A 12995-nucleotide genomic window follows, 5' to 3' on the forward strand; every position below is an offset into this window, starting at 1 on the left:
CCCGAGCTGTGGCTCTGTCCTGTGCCCTGCCCTGGCTGGGCAACCCCTGCCCCACATCTCCCCATTGGGGCCTTGATCTGGCCCTGCCTCCTGCTCCCCCCTCCCACCACAGCAGACTTACCAGCTGGAGGTAGCTCTCCACATTGCCAGGCTGGTATTGGAAATTGGTTCAGTATTAGCCAATATGCATCCTTAAAAATCGGTGATCAGTATCGACCGTAAAATTGTCTATCGGTGCACCCCTACTTTACACTTAATTTTAACTTTGAAGTAGGCGTAGTACATACTTTATTTTAAAATTATGAAGATTACAGAATCATCAGACATAACTGTCAATAAAATAAATCAGTCTGCTTTGAAAAGCCAAGAGTAACACAGCAGGGGCAGTTTAACACTGTTTGCTGAAGTACTTGCTTTTTCATTGGAGAGAGGGAATGAAATTCTAAGTAGCTAAAGCAAAAAAAGTAATGGTACATGTTTATATTTACTTGGGTGTATATCTGCACCCTTTCTTTTAAAGAACTGGACAAAGCTTAATTTAAAAATGCCTCCTTGTTATATAGTAATCTAACAGGTGACTGTTCATACATGTAAAGTTACCTTTTATAATGATTGTTACCTGTTTATCTGTTTGTTAGGCACGCTACTGACTCCTAATTTATTTTAGGGTCCCTGAGATGTTCACAATGTAAACAGACGTATTATTGCTCTGTAGACTGCCAGAAGAAAGATTGGTCATCCCATGTTGTTGTATGCAAGCCAGTTAAAAAGAAGTAAGTTAAGGCAATATCTTGTAATTCAAAGAGAATTAAAAAAATGTGTATGACTTCTGATAGTGGAAAAGCCTAGTTCTATAACCTCTGTATTGAAATAATAACTTGCATTGCTCAGTCTCAGATATAAATTTGATTCTATTGTAAGTATGAGTTCTGTAAAATAAATAAATGGGGCATTGGGGGGGGGGGTCCAGTAAGAGAAGGCTCAGAAAGTCAACAGAAATGACATTTTAGGGCTTCATGTTGTGTCCTAAAGGTTAGGCATAAAACTTTTTTTTATTTACAAGTGAGTGTATGACTCTTCAGCTTCAGTTGAAACTTTGGAAGATCAGGATTTTTTTTTCTGCCTTTTTTTACGTAATTAGAGATCTTGCAGCCACCATCATAACATCTCCATAATGTTATCTTTGTTTCCATTTACCAAATAGCATTAAAAGGAACTAATGCTTGTATTGTGTAACTTTGTTGTTTGTGGAAGAGGGGAGAATCTGCTTGGCAACATAATCTCACGTTATGGGAATTTTTGCTATGGACTTCAATGGAAATGGCTTTGCCACACTTGAAGTTCCTAGTGAGAAGATGTGGCCCATGAATTAAAACATTAATTTATCCTAATTGAGCCCTGTCCTGAAAATGGACCTGGAAAGCATACTTTACAATAAGCTCTTAAAGCATGTTAACTACCTTGTTAGTTAACTTGATGTTCATTACTGTAACCATTTACACAATAGTTGTGGGAGGGGGAGCCTTGACTTTGCATATTTGGAAGTCTTTGTTGGGATTCTGGTGTACATGAAGAGTTAGAGGGGAAAACTGGCTGCTACATGAGTGAGAAATAGCATGCTTCCTCTTCAGAAAGGGATGAGGGTTGGCATTTCCTTTTTAATTGGATTGTGTAAATAACTTACTAAGCTGGCTTTTCCCCACTGACTCTTGAATACTAATGTGACTTCAATCAAATACTTTATTTCAGTTTTAAAAAAAATGAAGAAAATGCCAAGCCACCTGGTGAAATAAAGAAAAAGGTTGATTTTAAGGTATAACATGTTAACTGTTACTTTGATTGAATTTCATTTAGAAAAGCTTATTGCAGATAATAGATCTACCCTAGTGATACTTTAAAGTATGTTAAAAAATTTACTAAAGGGGATAGAAATTTAACAAACTGAAATCAAGAATTAGGGCAACAGTATTCTTAAGTGCCTGCTACTGATTTAAACTATAGGGTTTTTTTGTAAGTGTAAACTATGGATTTCAGTTTTGCTGGATCCTATTTATAACAAAATCATATGCTGTAGGTGTTGCATTATAAAAATTCTAAGGTCAAAAGTCCAAATTTAGAAATATTACTCATAGCTGTCCTTTTATTGGTATGTTAACCTGTTAGTTCAAGTATTTAGCTAGTGTTTGGGGCTTTGTGGGTAGCTTCTGTTGGATAAAGTTTATTTTAAGGTATTTCTTCAATGCAGTCCTCTTTAGAAGTGTATCGAAGATAATACAGCTGAATTTTGAGGCAATCACTTGGTTTCCATTTCCAAGTGTTTCTAGGCAGCACTTATACCATAAAGCTCCTTCTTTTGGTTTTCTCTTCGGTTCATGCTTTCATTTTTGCAATAATATACCTAAACTGCTTTTTAGTTTTATTTTATGGAATTCTCAAAAGTGACTAAACTCCACTTTCAAAAGTGACTTGGGTGCTTTATGAGCTGGATCTCCCTGAAAATGAACTTAAACGCATGTGGAAATTTTTTTCCATAAATTATTTTAAGGAGTTTGTTCCCTGAACAGCAACAAGAGGGTAATATTTAGAATACCCTAATTAAATAAACAATTGTCATTTCTAAATAGGGTAACTTATCTCCTGTGGATGTTGTCAGAACAGAAGATAATATAAAGAAAATTATGTTTTCAGACCTGCAAGATCTAGCGCTCAAAAAAGCTATGGAAATACAGGTATTTTCTTTTATTGCTGTCTATATTAAATGGTGATATTAGTGGGGGGGAGGGGAGGGAGAATCTTGGTACGCTTAATTGTTAATCTCTTCTAAGTATAATGCCTTTCCTGGCCAGGTCAGTTTATTTCAGCTCTGTGCCTCAGTTTCTTCACTTATACAATGTGGCTAGTGATATTTGCCGATCTTTGCAAAGTGTATTCGGATCTACAGATAGAGTACTATGTAGGGGAAGTTGTCATTACAAAAGTGAACTTTTCTGGCATTAGAATTCTAGAAATAGCACAAATTCTAATTTGATAGCAAATGTTTACAGTATTTCATTATACCTTTGTATTAAACTTGTTTAAAAAAAAAGTAATAATTATCATGGATCTTACTCTTTACTGAGTTTGGATAATCTACTCTAGTATGGTTCTTTTTTTTTAGGGAACAGTCACAGAATTCAGGAATCCAAGTGAATTTTATATACAGGTCTATTCTCCGGAAGTTTTGGAGCATATTAGAACGCTTACTGTGAAACTGAAAGACTGTTACGCTAATACAGTTAACGAGGAAGAATATGTTCCTGCCCGAGGGGAAGTCTGTGTTGCAAAATATTTCCTGGATCAGGTAACACTTTTTATTTTGCACCTGGTAAGACTTTTAAGAGAAGACAGAACTGTAAGTTTCTAAATACCTGTTTTCATTCAAAAACTACATTTTGTGGGGATGTGTTGTATATTGTGCTAATGTGTATGTAAAGATACCAGCATTTTCATCAAGTAAATATATTGTTGCATTTGGAACAGACCATTTTAAAGTGTATTTAACTATGTCTGGGTTCAAACTATGTAGAAAATTGACTTGATTATTGCTAGAGAGGTTGTTTTTTGTTTTTTTTTTTTTTAATTTATTAATTGCTCCAGATTTGTTTAGAGTTTTGGTGAACTTACCTGACATTAATACAATTGGACAACTTTTGAATAAGGCTTATATCCCATCATTTTTTAACTTTGGTTAATGTGACTCTTCCATTTCTTATCTGATCCCTGACCTGACTTTTTTGACAGTGATTCTGTAGTGGATGAGAGAATTTTTGCCATTTGTCTGTCTTCCATCCTTTCTCCTTCAGTGTTTGTTACCAGACTCTAGGGGCTTCTATAACTCTGTGGGTCTATAAATTCAGTGCTTCTGAGCAAACTTGATTAATCTGGAATGTGGAAATTAATGCACTGCGGCAGCCTTCAGTGTCACGTGCATCAATGTCCCTGCACTGAAAAATGGTGGTGGGGCACTTTAAGCTAAAGTTTGTCAAATGAGCTCTAGTTTAAAGTGCCCTACCACCATTTTTAGTGCAGGGACACTGATGCAGGTAACACTTGGGTGCTTTCAATTAGCACAGCTTGCTAATTAAAGTGCCCCACTATGCCTCCTGTAGCATGTCTATAAATGCCCTAGGTCTCTTAAAAGCAGATAAAAGCACTGCAAGTACTTCTAAAGGATGGAATTTTACTTTTGGACCAAGCCACCTATTGGTAGCTTTTACAGAGAACTTTTGTCCAGGTAATTTTGATGCAGTGAGCATTTTTTTGAGTGTTTGGTTTTTTGTTTTGTTTTGTTTTGTTTTGTTTTTTTAACAAAATTGGTAAGAAAGCAGTAAAAATGAGTATAAAATAAAGTATTTGGTACAATTCTTTCTGTGAAGAAATATTTAAAGAGTATATTGAGCTCATCGTTGCAGCTTTTACAACCAAAATGCCATTTATTCATATCTAGACATGGAACAGAGTACTGGTAAAAGAAGTTGACATTGTGCAGAAGAAAGCACTAGTATTGTATATTGATTATGGAAATGAAGAAAATGCGTCATTACTTAGGATTAAACAGCTACACAGAGACATTGACCTGTTTCCTCCCTGTGTGAGTATTTTTTCCCCCCCTTCCCCCACCTCCTCTCAAAAGTTGGTTTGGGTATTTAAAATAAATGTAAGTTAGGAGTGTTCCTGGTGCAGTCAACCAGAGTGCCGTGCAGTATTAGCACTGTCACCTCTGTTAGTGGCATACACACCTGCACAATTCATAAGGTAAACCCGAAGATTTCAAGTAGTAATCCGTAGCATCAAAAACGTTTTGACTTGTCATGGTCTTTCTGAGTTCTTTGCAACAGAAGAATTGCTCTATTATATTTTTCCGTAGCCAAAAAATGAATGAAAGCCAAGAACTGGCCTTTTCTGGGGAGTGCATTGATTCTAACAAGGAAGGTCAAGAACCAAGGGCGTCTATACATGAGTGCCGAGGCTGCTTCGACTTGCTGAAATTGCAGCTTGTCGGAGGAGACTCGATTTAATTGAGTCCACTGGAGCGTGGCAAGTGCTGAGCTCCAGCAGCCTCCTACGTCTTGTGTATCACTGTCCCTGTATTTAAAAATGGTGGCCGGGGCACTCGAATAAGCTTTAGTTCAAACATCCCCACTGCTGTTTTTAAGCACAGGAATGCTGATACAGGAGATGTGGGGGCACTTTAGAGTGCTTCTTCAACTCAGTTAATGGAGTAGCTTATGACAGTAGATTGGCAGTTTCTCCTGTGCGGACCAGCAGTAGGTTAGAATAACTCTTACCTGTGTAATTCAGTTATAATTTGTTGACTTCAAAGGAATAGTGGGTGTTGACAGACATGGAAAAAACACAATGGTGCTTTACTGGAAGAGGAACCACGTTGGTTTGACCTGGCTCCCCAGTGTCTGTATAGCTTGGATGCTTCAGCAGGGCTTTTTGAGCTTTCTAATTCAATCAGCTATTAGGTAAAAGTGCCAAAAACCCCACTGAAGCATGCAAGATGCTGGGGAGCCAGGTCAAACTGACACGATTCCTCTTCTGGGCATGCTTTGTGCTTGGTACGGGGGCTCACCAAGCTGAAAGTAAAGTGTTGGGAGCTTTTTGTGGGGGAGGGGGGTTCACACATCTGTAAGCACCCAGTGAGATTTGGGATCTTGCATTTAATTTCTAAGCTTTGGAGCCAAACATGCTTCACCGGGCAGAGAGTCTTCTCCATTGGACCAGTCATGTCACATACCTTTTCCTAGTCTCTTGTTTCAAGCGTTAATAAGGGTGTACCTCAGACTTCTTGATCACATGATCTCACAACATGCCAGATTACCTACAAAGGCAAATATGCAGTCTAAACTGCAGACAGAGAGCTCAGTATTGTATACATCCCAGTTCTCAAATTATTCTTGCGTGCAGTCAGGAAACTGCATTCTAGGTGGGTAATGTATTATTTGACCTATCTCAACTGCTACCAGTGGTGTGCTAGTGACAGTTCTGAATTGACTAGTCTTGTCAGATTCTTCTTAGAGAGGGGTCCTCTGAGTATCAGTTTAACAACTGTTAATGAGGTGTGAAAAGTGAGCCGATTCTTCACAAAAATTAACAGGCATGTGTAAGTGGTGTCTTCAATATTGAAATCAAAGGGATTTGGTACATAGCTGCCTGTCTTGTCCCTTAGTGTCTCAAGGAGCTTATTCTAGATATATGTAAAAGTGCAGGATCTATTTAATTCAAGAATCCACATGTGTAAGGGAGTACCGTTTTTGCCAGTAGCCATGTGCGAAGGCTTTCCACTTTCAAATGAGAGCTCTTCTGGAACCCTTTCTTACCTAAGGCATCTGGATTCCAAATAATACTTGCTTCATCTAAGAATTTCAGCCATGAATCTTTAGCATGCACAGCAGTTCTTTTCATGATATCAGGACTGAAAAAAGTCCAGATGACAGCAGACAACATAACACCAGTATGTCAACAGAGAAAAGTATGATAGTTTTGCCTTAGAGAAACTCTTCCATTTTGAAAGTAAGGCATTTGCGACCTGATGGCTCCAGTAGCAATAAATTATCCTAGCAGACCAAGCAGATTCTGCCTCTGGACACATGTGCTCTGTTCAGTCTAGTGTAGTAGTAGGGGATGAAGACTTGTATAGTAACAGAAGCAACAAAAACTTCTGGCTTAAAAGAATCTGACCTTGTGCACATGTGGTGCATAGGCATCAGGAGCAGAACCACAGACCACACCAGGGACAGCCACAGTTAACGTAGGGTAAATATATATCCTAGTGCAGGGGTTGGCCGCATTTTTCACCGCAAAGTTATCTTTTGTTTTCTGTTGAAGAATGTAACTTACAGTTATCTCTTTCAGGCCATTAAGTGTTCTGTTGCTAATGTTCCAAAAGAAGGAAGCTGGAACAAAGACTTCACCAGCATTATCACCCCCTTTATGGGAGAGCACTGTTCAGTTGCTATTGCTGATGTTCTACAGGAAGAGATGATGACTTGTTTTGCTGTAGATGTTGTCATCCCAAGTTCTGGTAAGATGAATTTGGTTATTTAGGAATAAATGCAGGTCTACAAAGATCAGTTATGATACTTAGGTGTTATACTATCCTCCTCCTAATGACATGCACCTCACACTTCTACTTCTAGGGGTTTTGTATTCTAGCTATAAATGTTGGAATTCTAACTGGAAAGAGCAGGTCCTAAAATACTTTAGGTTTCATAGGGTGCATCCAGATGAATGTGGACACCTGGTTCCCCAGGGACAGTAGCAGCAGTGCACCTTGCACCACAGCTACTTGTCTCCAGGGAACGCCTGTGCTATGTGCGCTTTGGCATGTGCCAAGTTACCCTGGGGGTGGTAGGCAAGGTACCTGGGGGTGGCCTTACCTGGGGGCTGCAGCTGCGGCAATTCTGCCACTTAGCCGCAGCACAGCTCCAGGCGGCCCAGCTCCACTTTTCAGCAGCGTGCCCTGTCTGTGCATGCATTGCTCTGGGTTTTTTGCTTCTTTTCCCACTGATTGGTTTTTGGCGTTTTGTTTTGTTTTGTTTTTTTGACCCCTGGGTATCCAAAAAACCCACGGGGGGTGGGGTTGAAACCAGAGCAGCGCACCCTTGCAGCATGGAGAACACCTCAGTGTGTGGTATGTGGTGCTGCAGACGTGTTTGCAGTGCCACATACTGCACGGCTGCACTCATCTGGACGTGCCCACAATTTTTAGTCATATGAAAGACAGCATCTGAACTCTTCATAAACAAATCCTTCAAGGAAGTACTTTTTGTTTTATCTGGAATTGATGAATGTTCATCTCTTTCTAGCTCTGCTGAACACAGAGGCTGCAAATCTCATTGGCAGAGCCGGGCAGCTGGGGGTTCTGTACTGACAAACTTTCTCAGCAGGTGACAAAGTAAGCTGTCAGTGACTGAGGCCCCCCTCCAAAAGAGCAGCTCCCTTTTGCCCCCTGGCTGGGGAGCTTGTTTTTGAGGTAACTTTGTAGCTTTTCAGCTGGGGTGGGACACCGATGAGCCCCCATAGCGCCATATTTTTGTAGTGCTACAAAGTGCTGAGATACTCTAGCACTAGAAACCAATGTCTGTCCATACCCGTAGTACTTGTTTTAAGCCATTTGCTGTATACGGACCTACAGTTTGGGATTGCTTCTTGTATTCTCCCTTTCAATTATTTTTTCATACTTGTTTGAGGAACTTTTTCAGGCGTGCTAAAGGCACCTAAATTGCAACTGTCCTGTAGAAGTGTTAAGCTATAGTTAGTAAGTGTGGCTGTAGATAAGGCATTTTAGTGTTCTATTTGGTTGGTTTTTTTTCTTCATTAAATTGTTTCTCAAAGACTCATGAGATTTTTTTTTCATATTTTCCCCCTCTTGTGGCTTACTGCAATATGAGTTAAGATTCTTTTGGCTGCAGTATGTATCATTACTGGTTTATATTTTTTAAGTGTACACATAGCTTTGAATTTATTATAATGTGGTTTTGGGATAATAAAGACAACATCCATAATATATATCTTTAAGAATATGAGTCAGTAACTTTAATTCCAATTTAAGAGTTTTGGAGAAAGAACTTCTTTAATATAACTGAAAACACTAAAGACTTCCAAAGAAAATGATACACTTTTTTGAATGACTTGGCAATGTAATGCAGCATGAGGTAGCAGGAGACCACTAGCCAGTTTGTGCTTCCAGAACAGCTGACCTAGACTGGTGAATCTTAACCTAAATTAGTAACTGATTTAGAAGACTATGCTTGTGAGGCAGGTGCTGCCTGAAAGGGGTGCAAGAAGAGCTCAGTCCCAGTGTCTGCTTTTAGGAGTCCCTATGCTGCTGCCTGGGTAGGTATTTTGTAAATTGATTTCTATCTTGACTTTGGACAGGACAAGTAGTAATGGATTTAAATTGCAGCAAGGAAGATTTAGGGGTGGATAGAGGGGCGGTTAAGGTGTGTTATCTAGAGAGGTTATGAAATAATCATCGGAAATAAAATGCAGTAATTGGAAATAAAGTGGGGTGACTTGGACACAATGCTGTTTTGAGCAGAATTTTGGAGTAGAAGACCTCTTTAAGATCCCTTCCTGCTCAGCTTTATACGAGTAGGATTGGATACTATTCAGCAATAAAAGATCCAGTTCTTTCTTGGAATCTAAATCTCATACTGACAGTTTTGATGGCATCCTGTTTGTACTGATGGCACACAGTTGAGCCTGTTTTGTAGCTCTCAATGTGGAGAGAGGATAAACGAGATCGTTATGGAAGGGCCCACGTACTGTCCTGTTCATAGATGCAGTGTCCCAGGGAGGCCTTAGCTCAAATTCCACTTAAGGTATAATGCGGAGACAGCCTTTAAGACTAAACCCACCTACTGTCTTTTCTAAGCTTTTTGTATATAGATACAGGTGACGAGAACCTTCAGTGCTTTCAAATGCTGAGTCCTTTTTTCTGTACAGAGAGGAGTGTTGCCTAGCTTTTCCATGTCCTGTACAGGGAATAAAAAGGGTGTAAAGCATTATTCACACAGAGACTCTTTTTTTTTTTTTTTCCTCTCTCTAACTGTCTTCAAACTATTGGCTCATTCTGTCAGGGCCCAAGTTACTTTGGTGTTCCTGACAACATGTTGAGCAGCATGTGGGTCTTCCATGTGTACACTTTTTCCAAGTTACTAGGCTATCGCAGTGATTCTTAACCAGGGTGTTGCAACAGCTTTGAAGGGTACCACTGGGAAAAAACATAGATAAATGCGGACTCTGCTGAGACTCTTTCCTTCCAGCTGCTCGTCTTTCCCCCACTGCCTGCAGTGTTTTCCCTGCCGGCTGCTACTCCTCCTTCCCAGCCCTTCTTCAAGCAGGTAAGCTCTACAAGAAATAAACTAGTTTTTGAAATAGGGTCAATTCATACGTTATGGTGGGTGCCTCAAATCTGAAATAGAATCATAGAAAGTTAGGGTTGGAAGGGACCTCAGGAGCTCATCTAATCCAACCCCCTGCTCTCAAAGCAGGACCACCCCCAACCAGATCATCCCAGCCAAAGCTTTGTCTAGCCAGGTTTTGAAAACCTCCAAGGCTGGAGCTTCCACCTCCTCTGGGTAACCTGTTCCAGTGCTTCACCACCCTCTTAGTGAGAAAATTCTTCCTAATATCTAACCTAAACTTCCCTTGCTGTAACTTGAGACCATTGCTCCTTGTTCTGTCACCTGCCACCACTGAGAATAGTCTAGTTTCATCTTCTTTTGAACCCCTTTCAGGTAGTTGAAGGCTGCTGTATAGTCCCTTCTTGGTCTCCTGTCCTCTAGACTAAATAAGTACCCTCAGTCTCCTCAAAAGTCATGTCCCCCCACCCCCTAAGGTTTTTTTTTTTAGCCCTCTGCTGGACTCTCTCCAATTTGTCCACATCCTTTCTGTAGTGGGGGCCCAAGACTGAACACAGGACTCCAGATGTGGCTTTTCTCCCCCTTCTTCCTCTTGCCCCCAGCAGCTGCCTGCAAATTGCTTACCTGCAAATTGCAGCCCCTGTTTGCTGGCTCCCTGGTCAGTCATAGGCTATCATCATTGCATTCAGGGCAAATGTTGACATGAGGATTGTTTTCCTAATTAAAATAGACTTGTAAACCCAACACCAAAACTCACAGCTTGGAAGTGGTTTGCATTGCAAAAAATGTGCAATCATTTAACATGTATTAATTTGTTTTTGTCACTTCTTTCTGAGGTGTGTTGTACAAACTTGTTTCATAAACCACCACCTTTCCTCTGCCTTCTGCATTCTGCTACCATCATGTATTAACAGGTTGGAGAGATTAGGGCAGCTCTACCTTTCTTTGCCTCTTTTGGAAGCAGGCGACAGATAATTTGTATGCACTGTTCTGGTAGGTGCTACTAGAGAGAACTGTTGATTTGTGTGTACACATCTGGTGAACTGTGATGGAGTGGGTGTGTATCATCTCTCTCAGTTACACGCATGGGTAACTGTTTTATACAATCACTTACCTTTAATTATGTCCCACTTCCTTCAGATTGAAAATCTTGAACTGTTACTTCTTATATTTAAAAGAAAAAGAAAGATGCACAGATGTTACCAACCAGGAAGGATTTGGTCTTTAACTTCTTAAGAGTTGAAATAAATTATAAGTTTGAATTCAAATTAATCTGTACTCTGGTGCTGTAAGCAAGGCTTTTTCTGTAGAGGAAAAATGCTGAATTTCTCTGAAAAACTGAAATTGAGTATGCCTGTCAATGTCAATATTTGGTTAAGTGAAAAGAGCAAGGCAACAACCATTTTTGAGATGGACGTCTTGTAGAAAGAATTGTCAAACCACCTTGAACCTCCCAGGGGGCTTTTTTGGCCTAGGCTATGCATGCTAGGCAATTAACCAACAGGTAAAATTAGACATGTTCTAAGCACCAGCTTACTGAAGTAACCTAGTTTAAAAACAGAACTTTAGCATGTTGTTGCTTTATGGCAAACTAGTTTTAGCTTACCAGTTTGTATTTTAGGGAAACGCCTAGGTAACATACTTCTTGAAATGAGATCTGACTTGAGTCCAAAGAGGAGCAACAATGAACAAATGCATTCAGAGAAAAGTGAGTAAGCAGTTTACTTTACATTTTTGTTTAACATTGAGATTTGAGGGGTGGCATTTTTCCCTATGTATCATAATGTGGTGGTGCAGAGTTTGGCTGCCTTCTGGTTTCAGCTGCTGTTTTAAAATATCGGGCATTGTTATACAGAATGTGATAATATTAGAATATTTGCTGAGAAGAGAAAAATACAATCTCTTGTCTTGTTTCCGTTATTTTTAGGTACCCTGTTAGAAACAGATTCTGAAGGAAATGAAGGCATAATGGCTGAAAATAAAAGGCTGGATCACAACAATCATTTAACCATAAAGGCTATCACATTATCTGTTGGAGATAGGTTTTCTGGCATAGTTTCCCATATTCAGAATCCAGAAGACTTTTTCTGTCAACAACTGCATAATGGCCGTAAGTGACTGTCTTTATTTAGTCTGTTCTAAAGTTAAGTGTTTATATAACTTAGCATTTTTACATGTTCTCTTTCCTTCCTAACATAAAGCATCTGAAAGTCCAAGGGGAAGGAGTTGGAACCATAAGGAGGGAAAGCAGTGTAGAGAGAATAAATCAAGAGCCATAGGGTATGACTTGCATGCGACTCTTAGCTTTAAAAAAGAAAAAAGGTTGATTTCCACCCCTCTATACCCCCCTTCCAGTCAAATAATGGAGAGTCTGAACTTGGCCAAATCATATCCTTCTGCCTTGATTTCTACATGATGTTTCTTCTGTGTATTCTTAAGTCAAAATATTTCATGTTGGTTGTTGAACGTGCTAGAAACATCTGTAATAAACTGCTTCTTGTGTGGTGTCCCTTTACTTTATGATAGCTGAAGTAAAGATCCATAATGCCCCTGTTTTACCTTATGAGCTCTGCTCCCTGGGTGGACCAAGTCTTTTAGTACATGCCCACAGTCATGACTGCTATGATGTATGCACGGCATAAAGAAGAGATTCTTTGAGCTGTGCTCCCTGAGAGAATGTGGGCATGAGATATGGAAGCTACAGTTTGGGTGTGTCATGGAATACATTTAACTTGTCACTTGTATCTTCAGGATAAGTTTTCCTGGTAGTCATTTTAGCTGCTGCTCTGGATAAACCTACCTAGTGTAACATGGCTCTGTCTAATCTCCAATATTGCACTTGCTTTTGTCTGCAAAGCAACTCCTAAGATATTCGACACTTATGAGTGGCAGCCATCAACCTCTAAGAGTAGACCAGCTTACATTCCCATTCATGGTTACAGGCTATACCAAAATGCAATCAAAAGTCTACTATTTACTTTTTGTAAGCTGCCTTGTAAGAGTAAAGCTGTTTCTTGTGACCCATAAAAACAGAGAGCTCTAGTCTGTAAAGGTTATTCACAATAGAAGGAAAAATCATCA

At 39.7% G+C, this 12995-nt stretch overlaps 1 protein-coding gene across 4 annotated transcripts in view; it reads left to right on the plus strand.

The window, feature by feature from the left end:
- Positions 1–12995, plus strand: part of TDRD1 (tudor domain containing 1) — a 43929-nt gene that overhangs the window by 8182 nt on the left and 22752 nt on the right. For all 4 annotated transcript variants that reach the window (XM_014525832.2, XM_025192141.1, XM_025192138.1 and 1 more), the window contains exons 5-12: positions 668–773; positions 1750–1813; positions 2625–2729; positions 3158–3340; positions 4487–4630; positions 6901–7069; positions 11536–11622; positions 11842–12024. In XM_014525832.2, coding sequence (XP_014381318.1) covers positions 668–773; positions 1750–1813; positions 2625–2729; positions 3158–3340; positions 4487–4630; positions 6901–7069; positions 11536–11622; positions 11842–12024 — 1041 coding nt within the window. The remainder of the gene's footprint in view (positions 1–667; positions 774–1749; positions 1814–2624; positions 2730–3157; positions 3341–4486; positions 4631–6900; positions 7070–11535; positions 11623–11841; positions 12025–12995) is intronic.

The sequence above is a fragment of the Alligator sinensis genome, unplaced genomic scaffold (genome assembly GCF_000455745.1).
Source record: "Alligator sinensis unplaced genomic scaffold, ASM45574v1 scaffold1026_1, whole genome shotgun sequence".
NCBI classification, from domain to species: domain Eukaryota; kingdom Metazoa; phylum Chordata; order Crocodylia; family Alligatoridae; genus Alligator; species Alligator sinensis.